Genomic DNA, 25,000 nt, shown 5'->3' with positions numbered 1-25,000 from the left:
TTAAAATGTATCTTTGCTTTTACTCAAATATGACAACGAGGTTGTAGTTTCTGTCAAGATGCTTGAGGACACCAGAAAATGGGGACTGTTGTTTACTGAAGGACAGGAGGCCCGTAGCATTGATCTGTTTGGAACTTTTTAAGAAAACGTATATTTCATACAAACAATGATGAGCCTTTGTAACCGATGTGAAACGGCTAGCTAGTTAGCGGTGGTGCGGCGCTAATAGAAGTAGTTATTCCCCTTGCTCAGCAAGGGGAAGATGAGTGACGAAGCTTCGTGGGTGTCAGTTGTTGATGTGTGCAGAGGGTCCCTGGTTCGAGCCCGGGTCGGGGCGAGGGGACTGACGAAACTTATACTGTTACACAATGTCATTGTCCATGCTTTTCATGCCAACAGAGCCTCTTGTGTAGAATGATGGCATTACGTTGTATTGTGTTTCTCAGGCTGTAACTCCAGTCCTGACCACCAGGTGGAGCCATTGAGTTGAGCCATAGCCTGTCTGTTGGCACAAGACACACAGAGCCAAGCCTATCAGAGAGCCAGAGTGTCTGACTGACTTGGATAACAGCCAATTACCAATTACCCCGGGGGAAGGGAGATGGTTTTAGCCAATGAGCGATTCAGATAAATATCTCTGGTTCCCTCAACGTTCCGTGTAGGTTTGAAAAACATTCCATGTTGTTTTACTAGGTTATGAATCAGGTTCCACTGACAGACATCTGGGAACAGTGTTCTGTTTTCTGTGCGTGTGTTCTGTGTTCTGTGTGTGTGTCCTGTGTTCTGTGTCTGTGTTCTGTGTGTGTGTTCTGTGTTCTGTGCATGTGTTCTGTGTGTGTGTCTTGTGTTCTGTGTTCTGTGTGTGTGTTCTGTGTTCTTTGTTCTGTGTGTGTGTGTTCTGTGTTCTGTGTGTGTATGTTCTTTGTTCTGTGTGTGTGTTCTGTGTGTGTGTGTTCTGTGTTCTGTGTGTGTGTTCTGTGTTCTGTGTGTGTGTTCTGTGTTCTTTGTTCTGTGTGTGTGTGTGTTCTGTGTTCTGTGTGTGTGTTCTGTTCTGTGTGTGTGTTCTGTGTTCTGTGTGTGTGTTCTGTGTTCTGTGTGTGTGTTCTGTGTTCTGTGTGTGTGTGTTCTGTGTGTGTGTTTCTGTGTTCTGTGTGTGTGTTCTGTGTTCTGTGTTCTTCAAACAATGCCAGCTCCAAGCCTTAAATAGAAGCTCCACACGCATGACTCCCGAGTGGCGCAGCGGTCTAAGGCAGTGCATCGCAGTGCTTGAGGACCGTCACTACAGACCCGGTTTCGATCCCAGGCACAATCAGCAGTGACCAGGAGTCCCATAGGGCGGGGCACAATTGTCCCAGCTTCGTTTAGGGGAGGTTTACATGGCTCATCGCACTCTAGCGACTCCTTGTGGCGGGCCGGGCGCCTGCAGGCCGACTCCTGTTGTCAGTTGAACGGTGTTTCCCTCCGACACGTTGGTGCGGCTTCTGGGTTAAGCGGGCGGGGTGTTAAGAAACAAAGTTTTGGTGGGTCATGTTTTTCGGGGAGGACGCATGACTCGACCTTCACCTCCCGAGCCCGTTGGGGAGTTGCAGCGATGAGACAAGATCAGAATTGAAATTGGAGAGTAAAATAATATATAGGTATTTGTAGAACATCCACGACGGGAAAGAACCTGTAAAGAAGGATGAGAACCTTGTGTAAAAGCAAGAAGAATGTCTGAATTCAGTAGCAGTCTTCATTTTCTATTAATGGGGGGTTTCCTCTGTGCCTGGAACAACAACAAGGTCTTACAACTAAACCCTGTTTTCCCCAGCTGTGATCTGACATAGCTGATTGGTCGACTATCACTCTCTGATTGGGTAGTTTACCTTCATAATTCCATTCCAGTTGTCACCGGTGGAAACGCGGAACAAGGTGAGGAACGCCATGCCAAAGTTCTGGAACGTGGCGTGACGACTCAGACCCTCACACGGGTTCTCCTCGGAACACTCTATAAGCACAGAGAACACGTGAAGGGGGGGTAGTGGGAGAGATGGAAGGGGGTGTGAGGGGAGGAGAAAAGAGAGGGGGAGAGAGTGAGGGAGAGAGTGAGGGAGGGAGGGAGGGGAGGGAGGGAGGGAGGGAGGGAGGGAGGGAGGGAGGGGAGGGAGGGAGGGAGGGAGGGAGGGAGGGAGGGAGGGAGAGAAAGAAAGAAAGAAACAGAGAAAGAGAAAGAGAGCGAGGGGGAGAAAAAAAGAGAGAGAAAATAGGAGAAGGAAGACGTAATTAACTTCAGGGAAATCAACTCAACAGCTCATCAGCGTAAATGAAACACACTCACACACTCACAGCACTGTGACTGACCCAGTTTCCCAAACAGCTCCACTCCCAGTGCTGCATAGATGAAGAACAGCAGCATGAAGAGGAGACCCAGATTCCCCACCTAGAGACACAGAACATATTATAATAGAGGATAGATTAAAATACAGATTATTATAACACCCACCCAGATTCCCCACCTAGAGACACAGAACATATTATAATAGAGGATAGATTAAAATACAGATTATTATAACACCCACCCAGATTCCCCACCTAGAGACACAGAACATATTATAATAGAGGATAGATTAAAATACAGATTATTATAACACCCACCCAGATTCCCCACCTAGAGACACAGAACACATTATAATAGAGGATAGATTAAAATACAGATTATTATAACACCCAGACAGATTATTATAACACCCAGACAGATTATTATAACACCCACCCAGATTCCCCACCTAGAGACACATAATATATTATAATATAGGATAGAATAAAATACCCAGTCAGATTATTATAACACCCAGACAGATTATTATAACACCCAGACAGATTATTATAACACCCAGACAGATTATTATAACACCCAGACAGATTATTATAACACCCAGAATATTATAACACCCAGACAGATTATTATAACACCCAGAATATTATAACACCCAGACAGATTATTATAACACCCAGAATATTATAACACCCAGACAGATTATTATAACACCCAGACAGATTATTATAACACCCAGACAGATTATTATAACACCCAGACAGATTATTATAACACCCAGACAGATTATTATAATACCCAGACAGATTATTATAACACCCAGACAGATTATTATAACACCCAGACAGATTATTATAACACCCAGACAGATTATTATAACACCCAGACAGATTATTATAACACCCAGACAGATTATTATAACACCCAGACAGATTATTATAACACCCAGACAGATTATTATAACACCCAGACAGATTATTATAACACCCAGACAGATCATTATAACACCCAGACAGATTATTATAACACCCAGACAGATTATTATAACACCCAGACAGATTATTATAACACCCAGACAGATTATTATAACACCCAGACAGATTATTATAACACCCAGATTATTATAACACCCAGACAGATTATTATAACACCCAGACAGATTATTATAACACCCAGACAGATTATTATAACACCCAGACAGATCTTCAACAGATTATTATAACACTACAGACAGATTAGTATCAACAGTATTACTATAGTACTACTACAGTATTATATTAGTATCAACAGTATTACTATAGTACTACTACAGTATTATATTACTATCAACAGTATTACTATAGTACTACTACAGTATTATATTAATATTATAGTTACCTGAGGCAGGGCCTGAACTACAGTGTCTAGTAGAGCTCTCATCCCTGTTGCCATCTTCAACAGTATTACTATAGTACTACTACAGTATTATATTAGTATCAACAGTATTACTATAGTACTACTACAGTATTATATTAGTATCAACAGTATTATATTACTACAGTATTATATTAGTATCAACAGTATTACTATAGTACTACTACAGTATTATATTAGTATCTATTACTATAGTACTAGTAGTTATATTAGTATCAACAGTATTACTATAGTACTACTACAGTATTATATTAGTATCAACAGTATTACTATAGTACTACTACAGTATTATATTAGTATCAACAGTATTACTATAGTACTACTACAGTATTATATTAATATTATAGTTACCTGAGGCAGGGCCTGAACCACAGTGTCTAGTAGAGCCCTCATCCCTGTTGCCATCTTCAACAGTATTACTATAGTACTACTACAGTATTATATTAATATTATAGTTACCTGAGGCAGGGCCTGAACACAGTGTTATATTAGTAGAGCCCTCATCCCTGTCTTCATATTACTATAGTACTACTACAGTATTATATTAATATTATAGTTACCTGAGGCAGGGCCTGAACTACAGTGTCTAGTAGAGCCCTCATCCCTGTTGCCATCTTCAACAGTATTACTATAGTACTACTACAGTATTATATTAGTATCAACAGTATCAACAGTATTACTATAGTACTACTACAGTATTATATTAATATTATAGTTACCTGAGGCAGGGCCTGAACTACAGTGTCTAGTAGAGCCCTCATCCCTGTTGCCATCTTCAACAGTATTACTATAGTACTACTACAGTATTATATTAATATTATAGTTATATTAATATTATAGTTACCTGAGGCAGGGCCTGAACTACAGTGTCTAGTAGAGCCCTCATCCCTGTTGCCATCTTCAAAAGCTTCAACACTGAGGAGACAGAAACCAAACAGACCCATTAGAACTGAAACCAGAACAGACCCATTAGAACTGAAACCAGAACAGACCCATTAGAACTGAAACCAGAACAGACCCATTAGAACTGAAACCAGAACAGACCCATTAGAACTGAAACCAGAACAGACCCATTAGAACTGAAACCAGAACAGAACCATTAGAACTGAAACCAGAACAGACCCATTAGAACTGAAACCAGAACAGACCCATTAGAACTGAAACCAGAACAGACCCATTAGTATTGAAACCAGAACAGACCCATTAGAACTGAAACCAGAACAGACCCATTAGAACTGAAACCAGAACAGACCCATTAGAACTGAAACCAGAACAGACCCATTAGAACTGAAACTAGAACAGAACCATTAGAACTGTAGAAAAGGACCCAAACACATACTGTACACATATACAGTCGTGGCCCAAAGTTTTGAGAATGACACAAATATTATTTTTCAAAAAGTCTGCTGCCTCAGTTTGTATGATGACAATTTGCATATACTCCAGAATGTTATGAAGAGTGAACAGATGAATTGCAATTAACTGCAAAGTCCCTCGTTGCCATGCAAGTGAACCGAATTCCCCCAAAAAACATTTCCATTGCATTTCTGCCCTGCCACAAAAGGACCAGCTGACATCATGTCAGTGGTTCTCTCGTTAACACAGGTGTGAGTGTTGACGAGGACAAGGCTGGAGATCACTCTGTCATGCTGATTGAGTTCGAATAACAGACTGGAAGCTTCAAAAGGAGGGTGGTGCTTGGAATCATTGTTCTTCCTCTGTCAACCATGGTTACCCTCAAGGAAACACGTGCCGTCCTCATTGCTTTGCACAAAAAGGGCTTCACAGTCAAGGATATTGCTGCCAGTAAGATTGCACCTAAATCAACCATTTATCGGATCATCAAGAAATTCAAGGAGAGTGTTTCAATTGTTGTAAAGAAGGATTCAGGGTGCCCAAGAAAGTCCAGCAAGCGCCAGGACCATCTCCTAAAGTTGATTCAGCTGCGGGATCGGGGCACCACCAGTACAGAGCGTGCTCAGGAATGGCAACAGGCAGGTGTGAGTGCATCTGCACGCACAGTGAGGCGAAGACTTTTGGAGGAAAGCCTGGTGTCAAGAAGGGCAGCAAAGAAGCCACTTCTCTCCAGGAAAAACATCAGGGACAGACCGATATTCTGCAAAAGGTACAGGGATTGGACTGCTGAGGACTGGGGTAAAGTAATTTTCTCTGATGAATCCCCTTTCCGATTGTTTGTGGCATCCTGAAAAAAGCTTGTCCGGAGAAGACAAGGTGAGAGCTACCATCAGTCCTGTGTCATGCCAACAGTAAAGCATCCTGAGACCATTCATGTGTGGGGTTGCTTCTCAGCCAAGGAAGTGGGCTCACTCAGAATTTTGCCTAAGAACACAGCCATGAATAAAGAATGGTACCAACACATCCTCCGAGAGCAACTTCTCCCAACCATCCAGGAACAGTTTGGTGACGAACAATGCCTGTTCCAGCATGATGGAGCACCTTTCCATAAGGCAAAAGTGATAACTAAGTGGCTCGGGAACAAAACATCAATATTTTGGGTTCATGGCCAGGAAACACCCCAGACCTTAATCCCATTGAGAACTTGTGGTCAATCCTCAAGAGGCGGGTGGACAAAAACCCACAAATTCTGAAACTTCAAGCATTGATTATGCAAGAATGGGCTGCCATCAGTCAGGATGTGGCCCAGAAGTTAATTGACAGCATGCCATCAGTCAGGATGTGGCCCAGAAGGTTTGACAGCATGCCATCAGACAACGTGCCATCAGTCAGGATGTGGCCCAGAAGTTAATTGACAACGTGCCATCAGTCAGGATGTGGCCCAGAAGGTAATTGACAGCATGCCATCAGTCAGGATGTGGCCCAGAAGGTAATTGACAGCATGCCATCAGTCAGGATGTGGCCCAGAAGGTAATTGACAGCATGCCATCAGTCAGGATGTGGCCCAGAAGGTAATTGACAGCATGCCATCAGTCAGGATGTGGCCCAGAAGTTAATTGACAGCATGCCATCAGTCAGGATGTGGCCCAGAAGTTAATTGACATCAAGGCGGTGGCCCGTTCCTGTAGGTTCATGCTCTACAACATCCGCAGAGTACGACCCTGCCTCACACAGGAAGCGGCGCAGGTCCTAATCCAGGCACTTGTCATCTCCCGTCTGGATTACTGCAACTCGCTGTTGGCTGGGCTCCCTGCCTGTGCCATTAAACCCCTTCAACTCATCCAGAACGCCGCAGCCCGTCTGGTGTTCAACCTTCCCAAGTTCTCTCACGTCACCCCGCTCCTCCGTTCTCTCCACTGGCTTCCAGTTGAAGCTCGCATCCGCTACAAGACCATGGTGCTTGCCTACGGAGCTGTGAGGGGAACGGCACCTCAGTACCTCCAGGCTCTGATCAGGCCCTACACCCAAACAAGGGCACTGCGTTCATCCACCTCTGGCCTGCTCGCCTCCCTACCACTGAGGAAGTACAGCTCCCGCTCAGCCCAGTCAAAACTGTTCGCTGCTCTGGCCCCCAATGGTGGAACAAACTCCCTCACGACGCCAGGACAGCGGAGTCAATCACCACCTTCCGGAGACACCTGAAACCCCACCTCTTTAAGGAATACCTAGGATAGGATAAGTATTCCCTCTCCCCCCACCCCCTTTAAGATTTAGATGCACTATTGTAAAGTGACTGTTCCACTGGATGTCATAAGGTGAATGCACCAATTTGTAAGTCGCTCTGGATAAGAGCGTCTTCTAAATGACTTAAATGTAATGTAAATGTAATGCCATCAGTCAGGATGTGTCCCAGAAGTTAATTGACAACGTGCCAGGGCGGATTGCAGAGGTCTGGAAAAAGAAGGGTCACCACTGCAAATATTGACTCTTTGCATCAACTTCATGTAATTGTCAATAAAAGCCCCTGTACACGTATTACTGAGGGAGAGGTGTGTGTGTGTGTGTGTGTGTGTGTGTGTGTGTGTGTGTGTGTGTGTGTGTGTGTGTGTGTGTGTGTGTGTGTGTGTGTGTGTGTGTGTGTGTGTGTGTGTGTGTGTGTGTGTGTGTGTGTGTGTGTGTGTGTGTGAGTACCTCTAGCGATCCTCAGTACTCTCATGATGCGTATGATGGTGGGGTTGATGGGCAGTGACGCGTTGAGGTCAATCTCCTCCAGAGTGATGCCCATCACGGACAACAACACGATGGCCAGGTCCAGCTGGTTCCACCTACACAGAGAACGTTTCATTGTGTATCCACATAGAGTATTGAAAGTGTGTTGTGTGTGTATGCAGGTGTGTGTGTGTGTGTGTGTGTGTGTGTGTGTGTGTGTGTGTGTGTGTGTGTGTGTGTGTGTGTGTGTGTGTGTGTGTGTGTGTGTGTGTGTGTGTGTGTGTGTGTGTGTGTGTGTGTGTGTGTGTGTGTGTGTGTGTGTTGTGTATGCAGTGTGTGTGTGTGTGTGTGTGTGTGTGTATGCAGTGTGTGTGTGCAGTGTGTGTTGTGTGTGCAGTGTGCCTCTCCTTGAAGAAGCGTCTCAGCCCGAAGGCGATGAGTTTGAGGACCGTCTCGATAACAAACACCAGAGTGAAGACGTAGTTACAATACTTCAACCCCTCCTCCAGATACTGGAAGACACACACACACACACACACACACACACACACACACACACACACACACACACACACACACACACACACACACACACACACACACACACACACACACACACACACACACACACACACACACACACACACACACACACACTTGTTGCTATAGGTACAAGATTGGCCTAGTTAACTTTGTGGTTGCTATGGCTACCAGTGTGTGAGGTTGCTATAGTTACCTGTGGCTGGTTGTATTGTAGTGTGGTTACTATAGTAACCTGGGGCTGTTTCTACTGCAGTGTGGTTGCTATAGTTACCTGTGGCTGGTTTTATTGTAGTGTGGTTACTATAGTTACCTGGAGCTGTTTGCATCTTAGTGCGGTTGCTATAGTTACCTGCGGCTGGTTGTAGTGCTCCATGCTCATGGTGAGGACGTTGGTAGCGATGATGACGGTGATGAAGAGGTCCAGGTAGTGGCTGGTGCACAACGTGTGGATGGTGAGACGCACCGGGGAGTAGTCTGCATAGTAGGGCCTCTCCTGGGCCTCTATTACAGACACACAGAGTAACCTGGTCATTAAACTGGGCCTCTCCTGGGCCTCTGGAACAGACACACAGAGTAACCTGGTCATTAAACTGGGCCTCTCCTGGGCCTCTGTGACAGACACACAGAGAAACCTGGTCATTAAACTGGGTCTCTCCTGGGCCTCTATTACAACACACAGAGTAACCTGGTCATTAAACTGGGCCTCTCCTGGGCCTCTGTTACAGACACACAGAGAAATCTGGTCATTAAACTGGGCCTCTCCTGGGCCTCTGTTACAGACACACAGAGTAACCTGGTCATTAAACTGGGCCTCTCCTGGGCCTCTGTTACAGACACACAGAGAAACCTGGTCATTAAACTGGGCCTCTCCTGGGCCTCTGTTACAGACACACAGAGTAACCTGGTCATTAAACTGGTCGTCTGTAGATCAGGTCTCAGGGACAACAGTAAAAAAATCTCCTTCTGGCATGAGGTCATCGATGAAGTTACTGCCAGAGAGTTGTGTGTGCGTGTGACTGTGTGTGTGCGTGTGCGTGTGCGTGTGACGTGTGTGTGTGTGTGTGTGTGACTGTGTGTGACTGTGTGTGTGTGTGTTGTGTGTGTGTGTCTGTGTGCGTGTGTGTGTGTAGATGAAACTGTGTGGAGTTCCATCCTCTCCATCACCATCTCAAGGTGTCTTTGGCCAGTGCGTCTCTGTTTGCCAGAAGTTTATGTCACTGAACACGATGACAGACTGCAGATGTGGGTGTGTGTGTGTGTGTGTGTGTGTGTGTGTGTGTGTGTGTGTGTGTGTGTGTGTGTGTGTGTGTGTGTGTGTGTGTGTGTGTGTGTGTGTGTGTGTGTGTGTGTGTGTGTGTGTGTGTGTGTGTGTGTGTGTGTGGTGTGTGTGTGTGTCACACCAAACTCAGGAGTGTCTTCCCTCCCTGTGTGTGTCCCTCCCTCCCTGTGTGTGTCCCTCCCTCCCTCCCCCTCCCTCCCTGTGTCTGTTGGCTGTCCTGTGTCCCTCCCTGTGTCCCTCCCTCCCTCCCTGTGTCCCTCCCTGTGTCTCTTGGCTGTGTGTGTGTCCCACCCTGTGTCCCTCCCTCCCTCCTCCCCCTCCCTCCCTCCCTGTGTCTTACTCCTCCTCCTCTTCTCTGCTCTCTTGGCTCTCTTCCCCTCCCTCCCTCCCTCCCTCCCTCCCTCCCTCCCTCCCTCCCTCCCTCCCTCCCTCCCTCCCTCCTCCCCCTCCCTCCCCCCTCCCTCCCTCCCTCCCTCCCTCTCTTTCACTCCCCTCCCTCCCTCCCTCCCTCCCTCCCTCCCTCCCTCCCTCCCTCCCTCTTACTCCTCCTCCTCTTCTCTGCTCTCTTGGCTCTCTTCCCCTCCCTCCCTCCCTCCCTCCCTCCCTCTTTCCTCCTCCCTCCCTCCCCCTCCCTCCCTCCCTCCCTCCCTCCCTCCCTCCCTCTTACTCCTCCTCCTCTTCTCTGCTCTCTTGGCTCTCTTCTCCTCCCTCCCTCCCTCCCTCCCTCCCTCCCTCCCTCCCTCCCTCCTCCCTCCCTCCCTCCCTCCCTCCCTCCCACCCTCTCTCCCTCCCTCCCTCCCTCTTTCCTCCCCTCCCCCCTCCCTCCCTCCCTCCCTCCCTCCCTCCCTCCCTCCCTCCCTCCCTCTCTTTCACTCCCCTCCCTCCCTCCCTCCCTCTTACTCCTCCTCCTCTTCTCTGCTCTCTTGGCTCTCTTCCCCTCCCTCCCTCCCTCCCTCCCTCCCTCCCTCCCTCCCTCCCTCCCTCCCTCCCTCTTACTCCTCCTCCTCTTCTCTGCTCTCTTGGCTCTCTTCCCCTCCCTCCCTCCCTCCCTCCCTCCCTCCCTCCCTCCCTCCCTCTTACTCCTCCTCCTCTTCTCTGCTCTCTTGGCTCTCTTCCCCTCCCTCCCTCCCTCCCTCCCTCCCTCCCTCCCTCCCTCCCTCTCTTTCACTCCTCCCTCCCTCCCCCCTCCCTCCCCCCTCCCTCCCTCCCTCCCTCCCTCCCTCCCTCTCTTTCCTCCCCTCCCTCCCTCCCTCCCTCTTACTCCTCCTCCTCTTCTCTGCTCTCTTGGCTCTCTTCTCCTCCCTCCCTCCCTCCCTCCCTCCCTCCCTCCCTCCCTCCCTCTTTCTCCTCCCTCCCTCTCTTTCCTCCCCCTCCCTCCCTCTCCCCCCTCCCTCCCTCCCTCCCTCCCTCCCTCCCTCCCTCTTACTCCTCCTCCTCTTCTCTGCTCTCTTGGCTCTCTTCCCCTCCCTCCCTCCCTCCCTCCCTCTTTCCTCCTCCCTCCCTCCCTCCCTCCCTCCCTCCCTCCCTCCCTCCCTCTCTTTCCCCCTCCCTCCCTCCCTCCCTCTTACTCCTCCTCCTCTTCTCTGCTCTCTTGGCTCTCTTCTCCTCCCTCCCTCCCTCCCTCCCTCCCTCCCTCCCTCCCTCCCTCCCTCCCTCCCTCCCTCCCTCCCTCCCTCCCTCTCTTTCCTCCCCTCCCTCCCTCCCTCCCTCTTACTCCTCCTCCCTTCTCTGCTCTCTTGGCTCTCTTCTCCTCCCTCCCTCCCTCCCTCCCTCCCTCCCTCCCTCTCTTTCCTCCCCTCCCTCCCTCCCTCCCTCTTACTCCTCCTCCTCTTCTCTGCTCTCTTGGCTCTCTTCTCCTCCCTCCCTCCCTCCCTCCCTCCCTCTTTCCCTCCCTCCCTCCCTCCCTCCCTCCCTCCCTCCCACCCTCTCTCCCTCCCTCCCTCCCTATCTCCCCTCCCCCCCCTCCCTCCCTCCCTCCCTCCCTCCCTCCCTCCCTCCCTCCCTCCCTCCCTCCCTCCCTCCCTCTCTTTCCTCCCCTCCCTCCCTCCCTCCCTCTTACTCCTCCTCCTCTTCTCTGCTCTCTTGGCTCTCTTCCCCTCCCTCCCTCCCTCCCTCCCTCCCTCCCTCCCTCTTTCCCCTCCCTCCCTCCCTCCCTCCCTCCCTCCCTCCCTCCCTCCCTCCCTCCCTCTTACTCCTCCTCCTCTTCTCTGCTCTCTTGGCTCTCTTCTCCTCCCTCCCTCCCTCCCTCCTCCCTCCCTCCCTCCCTCCCTCCCTCCCTCCCTCCCTCCCTCCCTCCTCCCTCCCTCCCTCTCTTTCCTCCCCTCCCTCCCTCCCTCCCTCTTACTCCTCCTCCTCTTCTCTGCTCTCTTGGCTCTCTTCCCTCCCTCCCTCCCTCCCTCCCTCCCTCCCTCCCTCCCTCCCCTCCCTCCCTCCCTCCCTCCCTCTTTCCTCCTCCCCCTCCTCCCCCTTCTACCTCCCCCCTCCCTCCCTCCCTCCCCTCCCTCCCTCCCTCCCTCCCTCCCTCCCTCCCTCTTACTCCTCCTCCTCTTCTCTGCTCTCTTGGCTCTCTTCTCCTCCCTCCCTCCCTCCTCCCTCCCTCCCTCCCTCCCTCCCTCCCTCCCTCTCTTTCACTCCCCTCCCTCCCTCCCTCCCTCTTACTCCTCCTCCTCTTCTCTGCTCTCTTGGCTCTCTTCCCTCCCTCCCTCCCTCCCTCCCTCTTTCACTCCTCCCTCCCTCCCCCCCCTCCCTCCCTCCCTCCCTCCCTCCCTCCCTCCCTCTTACTCCTCCTCCTCTTCTCTGCTCTCTTGGCTCTCTTCCCTCCTCCCTCCCTCCCTCCCTCCCTCCCTCCCTCCCTCCCTCTTTCAGACCCTCCCTCCCTCCCTCCCTCCCTCTTTCACCCCTCCCTCCCTCCCTCCCTCCCTCCCTCCCTCCCTCCCTCCCTCCCTCCCCCTCCCTCTCCCTCCCCTCCCTCCCTCCCTCCCTCTTACTCCTCCTCCTCTTCTCTGCTCTCTTGGCTCTCTTCTCCTCCCTCCCTCCCTCCCTCCCTCCCTCCCTCCCTCTCTTTCACTCCCCTCCCTCCCTCCCTCCCTCTTACTCCTCCTCCTCTTCTCTGCTCTCTTGGCTCTCTTCTCCTCCCGGGCCTTGGCCTCCCTCCCTCCCTCCTCTCCCTCCCTCCCTCCTCTCCCTCCCTCCCTCCCTCCCTCCCTCCCAGAGGCCCCTCCCTCCCTCCCTCCCTCTTACTCCTCCTCCTCTTCTCTGCTCTCTTGGCTCTCTTCTCCTCCCGGGCCTTGGCCTCCTCTTCCTCCTGGTCCTGACGACACTTGTGGAAGTTCTCCACGACGACGCCCACGAACATGTTGAGGACGAAGAAACTGACGATGAGGAGGAAGGAGATGAAGAACAGGAGCATCCACGGGTTGTGGTTCCTCACCGGCTGGAGGACGAAGATAAACCACAATATCAGAAACAGAGAGAAAAGTACTTATTGGTTCTACTGTTGTACTGCCACAACACTCATCAGGACTATGTGGTTCTACTGTTGTACAGCCAGAACACTCAGCAGTACTATTGGGGACTACTGTTGTACTGGAGGCCTGTAGCAGTACTATGTGGGGACTACCAGAGGCCTGTAGCAGTACTATGTGGGGACTACCAGAGGCCTGTAGCAGTACTATGTGGGGACTACCAGAGGCCTGTAGCAGTACTATGTGGGGACTACCAGAGTCCTGTAGCAGTACTATGTGGGGACTACCAGAGGCCTGTAGCAGTACTATGTGGGGACTACCAGAGGCCTGTAGCAGTACTATGTGGGGACTACCAGAGGCCTGTAGCAGTACTATGTGGGGACTACCAGAGGCCTGTAGCAGTACTATGTGGGGACTACCAGAGGCCTGTAGCAGTACTATGTGGGGACTACCAGAGGCCTGTAGCAGTACTATGTGGGGACTACCAGAGGCCTGTAGCAGTACTATGTGGGGACTACCAGAGGCCTGTAGCAGTACTATGTGGGGACTACCAGAGGCCTGTAGCAGTACTATGTGGGGACTACCAGAGGCCTGTAGCAGTACTATGTGGGGACTACCAGAGGCCTGTAGCAGTACTATGTGGGGACTACCAGAGGCCTGTAGCAGTACTATGTGGGGACTACCAGAGGCCTGTAGCAGTACTATGTGGGGACTACCAGAGGCCTGTAGCAGTACTATGTGGGGACTACCAGAGGCCTGTAGCAGTACTATGTGGGGACTACCAGAGGCCTGTAGCAGTACTATGTGGGGACTACCAGAGGCCTGTAGCAGTACTATGTGGGGACTACCAGAGGCCTGTAGCAGTACTATGTGGGGACTACCAGAACAGACCTAGAGGCCTGTAGCAGTACTATGTGGGGACTACCAGAACAGACCTGGAGGCCTGTAGCAGTACTATGTGGGGACTACCAGAGGCCTGTAGCAGTACTATGTGGTGACTACCAGAGGCCTGTAGCAGTACTATGTGGGGACTACCAGAGGCCTGTAGCAGTACTATGTGGTGACTACCAGAGGCCTGTAGCAGTACTATGTGGGGACTACCAGAACAAACCTAGAGGCCTGTAGCAGTACTATGTGGGGACTACCAGAACAGACCTAGAGGCCTGTAGCAGTACTATGTGGGGACTACCAGAACAGACCTAGAGGCCTGTAGCAGTACTATGTGGGGACTACCAGAGGCCTGTAGCAGTACTATGTGGGGACTACCAGAGGCCTGTAGCAGTACTATGTGGGGACTACCAGAGGCCTGTAGCAGTACTATGTGGGGACTACCAGAGGCCTGTAGCAGTACTATGTGGGGACTACCAGAGGCCTGTAGCAGTACTATGTGGGGACTACCAAGGCCTGTAGCAGTACTATGTGGGGACTACCAGAGGCCTGTAGCAGTACTATGTGGGGACTACCAGAGGCCTGTAGCAGTACTATGTGGGGACTACCAGAGGCCTGTAGCAGTACTATGTGGGGACTACCAGAACAGACCATATATATATATATATAGCAGTACTATGTGGGGACTACCAGAACAGACTATATATATATATATATATATATATATATATAGCAGTACTATGTGGGGACTACCAGAACAGACCATATATATATACATACAGCCAAACACGGATATCGCCAAGACGGTTGAATACCTGTTGAGGTGTGTGTGTGTGTGTGTGTGTGTGTGTGTGTGTGTGTGTGTGTGTGTGTGTGTGTGTGTGTGTGTGTGTGTGTGTGTGTGTGTGTGTGTGTGTGTGTGTGTGTGTGTGTGTGTGTGTGTGTGTGTGTGTTACCTGCTGGTCTACCCCAACGGCGTCCAGTCCGTCATACATGATGCTGACCCACCCGTCTTTAGAGGACAGGACAAACAGAGACATCAACGCCTGGACAGACAGACAGACAGACAGACAGACAGACAGACAGACAGACAGACAGACAGACAGACAGACAGACAGACAGACAGACAGACAGACAGACAGACAGACAGACAGACAGACAGACAGACAGACAGACAGACAGACAGACAGACAGACAGACAGACAGACAGACAGACAGACAGACAGACAGACATAACAGACAACAGACAGACAATTTAAATTAATTTAAATTAATTTAAACATTTAAATTCATTCCAATACAAAATTTCAAAAATTAAATATCATTTCAACCTCATTCCAATTCAGTTCAATTCATTTCAATTAATTAATTTAAATTCATTTAAATTTATTTAAATTCATTTACATTCATTCCAATACAGTTAATTTCAATTCATTCATTCAGTCAAAACTGTCATTTAAATTCATTCCAATTCAGTTCAATTCATTTCAGACACCTGAAACCCCACCTTTTAAGGAATACCTAATTCAGTTCCTTTCATTTAAAATATTTAGATGCACTATTGTATTTGTTCAATTCATTTGAATGCAATTCCAATTCAGTTCGATTCAATTAAATGTAAATTCATTCCAATTCAGTTCGATTCATTTAAATTAATTCCAATTCAGTTCGATTCATTTCAATTCATTTCGATTCATTTAAATTCATTCCAATTCAGTTCGATTCATTTCAATTAATTTCAATTCAGTTCGATTCATTTCAATTCATTTCAATTCAGTTCGATTAATTCCAATTCAAAGGGCGTTATTGGGATCCATATGTTTACATTGGAAAAAGCTCAAAGATTAAAGAATCCAGTGTATTTGTGTGTGTGTGTGTGTGTGTGTGTGTGTGTGTGTGTGTGTGTGTGTGTGTGTGTGTGTGTGTGTGTGTGTGTGTGTGTGTGTGTGTGTGTGTGTGTGTGTGTGTTTCTGGGTACCTGTCCCAGGTTATCGAAGTTGTATTTGCGTCGTGTCCACCGGTAGCCGGCACGGAGACAGTCAGTCCTATTGGTCACGTTCCTCACGTCCGCCCCCTCACAGTGGAAGAACTTACCCTTGAAAAGCTACACCACACACAAGAAACCACAGAGAGAAACACACACACACACAAACTCAACCACAGACTATAAGACTAAATTGCAGCCTGTCTGTCTGTCTGTGTGAGTCTGTGTCTCTCTCTGTCTCTCTCTGTCTCTCTCTCTCTCTGTCTCTCTCTCTCTCTCTCTCTCTCTCTCTGTCTCTCTCTCTCTCTCTCTCTCTCTCTCTCTCTCTGTCTCTCTCTCTCTCTCTCTCTCTGTCTCTCTCTCTCTCTCTCTCTCTCTCTCTCTCTGTCTCTCTCTCTCTCTCTCTCTCTCTCTCTCTCTCTCTCTCTCTCTCTCTCTCTCTCTCTCTCTCTCTCTCTCTCTCTCTCTCTCTCGCTGTCTCTCTCTCTCTCTCTTCCTCTCTGTCGCTCTCTCTCTCTCTCTCTCTCTCTCTCTCGCTGTCTGTCTCTGTCTGGCTGTCTCTCTCTCTCTCGCTGTCTCTCTCTCTCTCGCTGTCTCTCTCTCTCTCGCTGTCTCTCTCTCTCTCGCTGTCTCTCTCTCTCGCTGTCTGTCTCTGTCTTTCTGTCTCTGTCTGTTACCTGTACTCCCAGTATTCCAAACACGATGAAGAAGCCGCAGCAGATGAGGACGATGTTTCCGATGGGTCTCAGAGACGTGATCAGAGTCTCTACTACCAGCTTCAGACCGGGGCTCGACTGATCACCCTGCAACACACACACACACACACACACACACACACACACACACACACACACACACACACACACACACACACACACACACACACACACACACACACACACACACACACACACACACACACACACACACACACACACACACACACACACACACTGTAACATTTTAGTAATTTAGCAAACATTCCTATCCTGAACAACTAGCATAGCAGACAGATAGCTAGGAGAGACAAGCTGACGTGACAGATAGCTAGGAGAGACAAGCTGACGTGACAGATAGCTAGGAGAGACAAGCTGACGTGACAGTAAACAGACAGCTAGGAGAGACAAGCTGACGTGACAGTAAACAGACAGCTAGGAGAGACAAGCTGACGTGACAGTAAACAGACAGCTAGGAGAGACAAGCTGATGTGACAGATAGGTAGGAGAGACAAGCTGACGTGACAGACAGCTAGGAGAGACAAGCTGACGTGACAGTAAACAGACAGCTAGGAGAGACAAGCTGATGTGACAGTAAACAGACAGCTAGGAGAGACAAGCTGACGTGACAGACAGCTAGGAGAGACAAGCTGATGTGACAGACAGCTAGAGAGACAAGCTGACGTGACAGATAGCTAGGAGAGACAAGCTGACGTGACAGATAGCTAGGAGAGACAAGCTGATGTGACAGACAGCTAGGAGAGACAAGCTGACGTGACAGATAGCTAGGAGAGACAAGCTGACGTGACAGATAGCTAGGAGAGACAAGCTGACGTGACAGAAACAGCTAGGAGAGACAAGCTGACGTGACAGAAACAGACTAGGAGAGACAAGCTGACGTGACAGTAAACAGACAGCTAGGAGAGACAAGCTGACGTGACAGAAGCTAGGAGAGACAAGCTGACGTGAGTAAACAGACAGCTAGGAGAGACAGAGCTGATGTGACAGACAGCTAGGAGAGACAAGCTGACGTGACAGACAGCTAGGAGAGACAAGCTGACGTGACAGATAGCTAGGAGAGACAAGCTGACGTGACAGACAGCTAGGAGAGACAAGCTGACGTGACAGATAGCTAGGAGAGACAAGCTGACGTGACGTAAACAGATAGCTAGGAGAGACAAGCTGACGTGACAGATAGCTAGGAGAGACAAGCTGACGTGACAGACAGCTAGGAGAGACAAGCTGACGTGACAGTAAACAGACAGCTAGGAGAGACAAGCTGACGTGACAGATAGCTAGGAGAGACAAGCTGACGTGACAGATAGCTACAGACAGCTAGGAGAGACAAGCTGACGTGACAGTAAACAGACAGCTAGGAGAGACAAGCTGACGTGACAGTAAACAGACAGCTAGGAGAGACAAGCTGACGTGACAGACAGCTAGGAGAGACAAGCTGACGTGACAGATAGCTAGGAGAGACAAGCTGATGTGACAGTAAACAGACAGCTAGGAGAGACAAGCTGACGTGACAGTAAACAGACAGCTAGGAGAGACAAGCTGACATGACAGATAGCTAGGAGAGACAAGCTGACGTGACAGACAGCTAGGAGAGACAAGCTGACGTGACAGTAAACAGACAGCTAGGAGAGACAAGCTGACGTGACAGACAGCTAGGAGAGACAAGCTGACGTGATAGTAAACAGACAGCTAGGAGAGACAAGCTGACGTGACAGTAAACAGACAGCTAGGAGAGACAAGCTGACGTGACAGTACAGCAGACAGCTAGACAACAAGCTGACGTGACAGATGGCTAGGAGAGACAAGCTGACGTGACAGACAGCTAGGAGAGACAAGCTGACGTGACAGACAGCTAGGAGAGACAAGCTGACGTGACAGTAAACAGACAGCTAGGAGAGACAAGCTGACGTGACAGTAAACAGACAGCTAGGAGAGACAAGCTGACGTGACAGACAGCTAGGAGAGACAAGCTGACGTGACAGATGGCTAGGAGAGACAAGCTGACGTGACAGACAGCTAGGAGAGACAAGCTGACGTGACAGACAGCTAGGAGAGACAAGCTGACGTGACAGTAAACAGACAGCTAGGAGAGACAAGCTGACGTGACAGTAAACAGACAGCTAGGAGAGACAAGCTGACGTGACAGACAGCTAGGAGAGACAAGCTGACGTGACAGACAGCTAGGAGAGACAAGCTGACGTGACAGACAGCTAGGAGAGACAAGCTGACGTGACAGACAGCTAGGAGAGACAAGCTGACGTGACAGTAAACAGACAGCTAGGAGAGACAAGCTGACGTGACAGTAAACAGACAGCTAGGAGAGACAAGCTGACGTGACAGTAAACAGACAGCTAGGAGAGACAAGCTGACGTGACAGACAGCTAGGAGAGACAAGCTGACGTGACAGTAAACAGACAGCTAGGAGAGACAAGCTGACGTGACAGACAGCTAGGAGAGACAAGCTGACGTGACAGACAGCTAGGAGAGACAAGCTGAAGTGACAGAAAGCTAGGAGAGACAAGCTGACGTGACAGATGGCTAGGAGAGACAAGCTGACGTGACAGACAGCTAGGAGAGACAAGCTGACGTGACAGACAGCTAGGAGAGACAAGCTGACGTGACAGTAAACAGACAGCTAGGAGAGACAAGCTGACGTGACAGTAAACAGACAGCTAGGAGAGACAAGCTGACGTGACAGTAAACAGACAGCTAGGAGAGACAAGCTGACGTGACAGTAAACAGACAGCTAGGAGAGACAAGCTGACGTGACAGACAGCTAGGAGAGACAAGCTGACGTGACAGTAAACAGACAGCTAGGAGAGACAAGCTGACGTGACAGACAGCTAGGAGAGACAAGCTGACGTGACAGACAGCTAGGAGAGACAAGCTGAAGTGACAGACAGCTAGGAGAGACAAGCTGACGTGACAGACAGCTAGGAGAGACAAGCTGGCGTGACAGACAGCTAGGAGAGACAAGCTGACGTGACACAGACAGCTAGGAGAGACAAGCTGACGTGACAGTAAACAGACAGCTAGGAGAGACAAGCTGACGTGACAGACAGCTAGGAGAGACAAGCTGGCGTGACAGACAGCTAGGAGAGACAAGCTGACGTGACAGACAGCTAGGAGAGACAAGCTGACGTGACAGTAAACAGACAGCTAGGAGAGACAAGCTGACGTGACAGTAAACAGACAGCTAGGAGAGACAAGCTGACGTGACAGTAAACAGACAGCTAGGAGAGACAAGCTGACGTGACAGACAGCTAGGAGAGACAAGCTGACGTGACAGATAGCTAGGAGAGACAAGCTGACGTGACAGTAAACAGACAGCTAGGAGAGACAAGCTGACATGACAGTAAACAGACAGCTAGGAGAGACAAGCTGACATGACAGATAGCTAGGAGAGACAAGCTGACGTGACAGACAGCTAGGAGAGACAAGCTGACGTGACAGTAAATAGACAGCTAGGAGAGACAAGCTGACGTGACAGTAAACAGACAGCTAGGAGAGACAAGCTAACGTGACAGACAGCTAGGAGAGACAAGCTGACGTGATAGTAAACAGACAGCTAGGAGAGACAAGCTGACGTGATAGTAAACAGACAGCTAGGAGAGACAAGCTGACGTGACAGACAGCTAGGAGAGACAAGCTGACGTGACAGACAGGTAGGAGAGACAAGCTGACGTGACAGATAGCTAGGAGAGACAAGCTGACGTGACAGATAGCTAGGAGAGACAAGCTGACGTGACAGTAAACAGACAGCTAGGAGAGACAAGCTGACGTGACAGTAAACAGACAGCTAGGAGAGACAAGCTGACGTGACAGTAAACAGACAGCTAGGAGAGACAAGCTGACGTGACAGTCAACAGACAGCAGGGAGAGACAAGTCCCACTAGTATCGAAGGCAGAAAGACAAGGGTGTTATTAATTAGTTAAATTGTTTTCACAAGGTACAGTACAAACACACGTTACATCACACACCTGAGGGGTCGAAGGGTACGCAGGAGTCGCAGCACTCTGAGGATTCCTAGGATACGGTTACCGCCGGCGGATGCTATGGAAACCAGAATGTCCAGCAGAGATACAAACACCAACAGTCCATCCAGAACATTCCAGCTGCTCTTCAGATAGACTGCTTCACCTGAGTACAGACCCTGGGCTACCACCTATACACACACAGACACACACACACACACACACACACACAGACACACAGACACACACACACACACACACACACACACACACACACACACACACACACACACACACACACAGTAAATGTGTTACCTTAACTAAATGTGTTACCTTACCTTAACTAAATGTGTTACCTTAACTAAATGTGTTACCTTAACTAAATGTGTTACCTTATCTTAACTAAATGTGTTACCTTACCTTAACTAAATGTTTTACCTTAACTAAATGTGTTACCTTAACTAAATGTGTTACCTTAACTAAATGTGTTACCTTACCTTAACTAAATGTGTTACCTTAACTAAATGTGTTACCTTACCTTAACTAAATGTGTTACCTTAACTAAATGTGTTACCTTAACTAAATGTTAACTAAATGTGTTACCTTAAATAAATGTGTTACCTTAACTAAATGTGTTACCTTAACTAAATGTGTTACCTTACCTTAACTAAATGTGTTACCTTAACTAAATGTGTTACCTTAACTAAATGTTTTACCTTAACTAAATGTGTTACCTTAACTAAATGTGTTACCTTAACTAAATGTGTTACCTTAACAAAATGTGTTACCTTACCTTAACTAAATGTGTTACCTTACCTAAACTAAATGTGTTACCTTAACTAAATGTGTTACCTTACCTTAACTAAATGTGTTACCTTACCTTAACTAAATGTGTTACCTTAACTAAATGTGTTACCTTACCTTAACTAAATGTGTTACCTTAACTAAATGTGTTACCTTAACTAAATGTGTTACCTTAACTAAATGTGTTACCTTAACTAAATGTGTTACCTTACCTAAATGTGTTACCTTACCTTAACTAAATGTGTTACCTTACCTTAACTAAATGTGTTACCTTAACTAAATGTGTTACCTTAACTAAATGTGTTACCTTACCTTAACTAAATGTGTTACCTTAACTAAATGTGTTACCTTAACTAAATGTGTTACCTTAACTAAATGTGTTACCTTACCTTAACTAAATGTGTTACCTTAACTAAATGTGTTACCTTAACTAAATGTGTTACCTTAACTAAACTAACCTTAACTAAATGTGTTACCTTAACTAAACTAACCTTAACGGTCATCTCTGCTATGAAGATCACAGTGAAGATATGGTTGGACACACTGAGGAACACTCTCTCCTGAAAACACAACACACACACACAGGGTTAGTCTATCTAGCTTCCTGTGAAAACACAACACACACACACACAGGGTTAGTCTATCTAGCTTCCTGTGAAAAACAACACACACACACTAAAGGGTTAGTCTATCTAGCTCCTGTGAAAACACAACACACACACACACACAGGGTTAGTCTATCTAGCTTCCTGTGTTAACACACACACACAAATGGGTTAGTCTATCTAGCTTCCTGTGAAAACACAACACACACACACACAGGGTTAGTCTATCTAGCTTCCTGTGAAAACACAACACACACACACACACAGGGTTAGTCTATCTAGCTTCCTGTGAAAACACAACACACAGGGTTAGTCTATCTAGCTTCCTGTGAAAACACAACACACACACAACAGGGTTAGTCTATCTAGCTTCCTGTGAAAACACAACACACACACACAGGGTTAGTCTATCTAGCTTCCTGTGAAAACACAACACACACACACAGGGTTAGTCTATCTAGCTTCCTGTGAAAACACAACACACACACACACAGGGTTAGTCTATCTAGCTTCCTGTGAAAACACAACACACACACACAGGGTTAGTCTATCTAGCTTCCTGTGAAAACACAACACACACACACACACACACACAGGGTTAGTCTATCTAGCTTCCTGTGAAAACACAACACACACACACACAGGGTTAGTCTATCTAGCTTCCTGTGAAAACACAACACACACACACACAGGGTTAGTCTATCTAGCTTCCTGTGAAAACACAACACACACACACACAGGGTTAGTCTATCTAGCTTCCTGTGAAAACACAACACACACACACACAGGGTTAGTCTATCTAGCTTCCTGTGAAAACACAACACACACACACAGGGTTAGTCTATCTAGCTTCCTGTGAAAACACAACACACACACACACAGGGTTAGTCTATCTAGCTTCCTGTGAAAACACAACACACACACACACACAGGGTTAGTCTATCTAGCTTCCTGTGAAAACACAACACACACACACACAGGGTTAGTCTATCTAGCTTCCTGTGAAAACACAACACACAGGGTTAGTCTATCTAGCTTCCTGTGAAAACACAACACACACACACACAGGGTTAGTCTATCTAGCTTCCTGTGAAAACACAACACACAGGGTTAGACTATCTAGCTTCCTGTGAAAACAGCTAGACATACAGTACTGTGTGTCTGTATGTCTGGTCTCTCCAGAGTGATGGTCTTACTCTACTGTGTGTCTGTGTGTCTGGTCTTTCCAGAGTGATGGTCTGACTGTACTGTGTGTCTGGTCTCTCCAGAGTGATGGTCTTACTGTACTGTGTGTCTGTATGTCTGGTCTCTCCAGAGTGATGGTCTTACTCTACTGTGTGTCTGTGTGTCTGGTCTCTCCAGAGTGATGGTCTGACTGTACTGTGTGTCTGGTCTCTCCAGAGTGATGGTCTTACTGTACTGTGTGTCTGTGTGTCTGGTCTCTCCAGAGTGATGGTCTTACTGTACTGTGTGTCTGTGTGTCTGGTCTCTCCAGAGTGATGGTGTTACTGTACTGTGTGTCTGGTCTCTCCAGAGTGATGGTTTTACTGTACTGTGTGTCTGGTCTCTCCAGAGTGATGGTCTTACTGTACTCTGTGTCTGTATGTCTGGTCTCTCCAGAGAGATGGTCTTACTATACTTTGTGTCTGTATGTCTGCTCTCTAGAGTGATTGTCTGACTGTACTGTGTATCTCTGTGTCTGGTCTCTCCAGAGTGATGGTCTGACTGTACTGTGTGTCTGGTCTCTCCAGAGTGATGGTTTTAATGTACTGTGTGTCTGGTCTCTCCAGAGTGATGGTCTTACTGTACTGTGTGTCTGTATGTCTGGTCTCTCAGACTGATGGTCTGACTGTACTGTGTGTCTGGTCTCTCCAGAGTGATGGTCTTACTGTACTGTGTGTCTGTGTGTCTGGTCTCTCCGGAGTGATGGTCTTACTGTACTGTGTGTCTGGTCTCTCCAGAGTGATGGTCTGACTGTACTGTGTGTCTGTGTGTCTGGTCTCTCCAGAGTGATGGTCTTACTGTACTGTGTGTCTGGTCTCTCCAGAGTGATGGTCATACTGTACTATATGTCTGTATGTCTGGTCTCTCCAGAGTGATGGTCTTACTGTACTGTGTGTCTGTATGTCTGGTCTCTCCAGAGTGATGGTCTTACTGTACTGTGTCTGTGTGTCTGGTCTCTCCAGAGTGATGGTCTGACTGTACTGTGTCTGTGTGTCTGGTCTCTCCAGAGTGATGGTCTGACTGTACTGTATGTCTGGTCTCTCCAGAGTGATGGTCTGACTGTACTGTGTGTCTGGTCTCTCCAGAGTGATGGTCTTACTGTACTGTGTGTCTGGTCTCTCCAGAGTGATGGTCTGACTGTACTGTGTGTCTGGTCTCTCCAGAGTGATGGTCTTACTGTACTGTGTGTCTGGTCTCTCCAGAGTGATGGTCTGACTGTACTGTGTGTCTGGTCTCTCCAGAGTGATGGTCTTACTGTACTGTGTGTCTGTGTGTCTGGTATCTCCAGAGTGATGGTCTGACTGTACTGTGTGTCTGGTCTCTCCGGAGTGATGGTCTTACTGTACTGTGTGTCTGTGTGTCTGGTCTCTCCAGAGTGATGGTCTTACTGTACTGTGTGTCTGGTCTGTCCAGAGTGATTGTCTTACTGTACTGTGTGTCTGTGTGTCTGGTCTCTCCAGAGTGATGGTCTTACTGTACTGTGTGACTGGTCTCTCCAGAGTGATGGTCTGACTGTACTGTGTGTCTGTGTGTCTGGTCTCTCCAGAGTGATGGTCTTACTGTACTGTGTGTCTGGTCTCTCCAGAGTGATTGTCTGACTGTACCTTGTGTCTGGTCTCTCCAGAGTGATGGTCTTACTGTACTGTGTGTCTGTGTGTCTGGTCTCTCCAGAGTGATGGTCTTACTGTACTGTGTGTCTGTATGTCTG

The 25,000-nt window shown here is 48.3% G+C and overlaps 1 protein-coding gene across 1 annotated transcript in view; it reads right to left on the bottom strand.

Moving 5' to 3' along the window:
• LOC124020436 (voltage-dependent T-type calcium channel subunit alpha-1H-like) overlaps positions 1–25,000 on the bottom strand; it is a 177,543-nt gene that overhangs the window by 11,594 nt on the left and 140,949 nt on the right. Inside the window, 12 exon segments of the mRNA XM_046335675.1 lie at positions 1,866–1,987; positions 2,341–2,419; positions 4,572–4,642; positions 7,775–7,908; positions 8,195–8,304; positions 8,685–8,836; positions 12,855–13,047; positions 14,923–15,012; positions 15,945–16,070; positions 16,628–16,739; positions 20,648–20,850; positions 21,955–22,023. Of these exon segments, the coding sequence (XP_046191631.1) occupies positions 1,866–1,987; positions 2,341–2,419; positions 4,572–4,642; positions 7,775–7,908; positions 8,195–8,304; positions 8,685–8,836; positions 12,855–13,047; positions 14,923–15,012; positions 15,945–16,070; positions 16,628–16,739; positions 20,648–20,850; positions 21,955–22,023 (1,461 nt within the window).

The sequence above is a fragment of the Oncorhynchus gorbuscha genome, unplaced genomic scaffold, assembly GCF_021184085.1.
Source record: "Oncorhynchus gorbuscha isolate QuinsamMale2020 ecotype Even-year unplaced genomic scaffold, OgorEven_v1.0 Un_scaffold_817, whole genome shotgun sequence".
NCBI lineage: Eukaryota > Metazoa > Chordata > Actinopteri > Salmoniformes > Salmonidae > Oncorhynchus > Oncorhynchus gorbuscha.
This window is presented reverse-complemented; position numbering and strand designations above follow the sequence as displayed.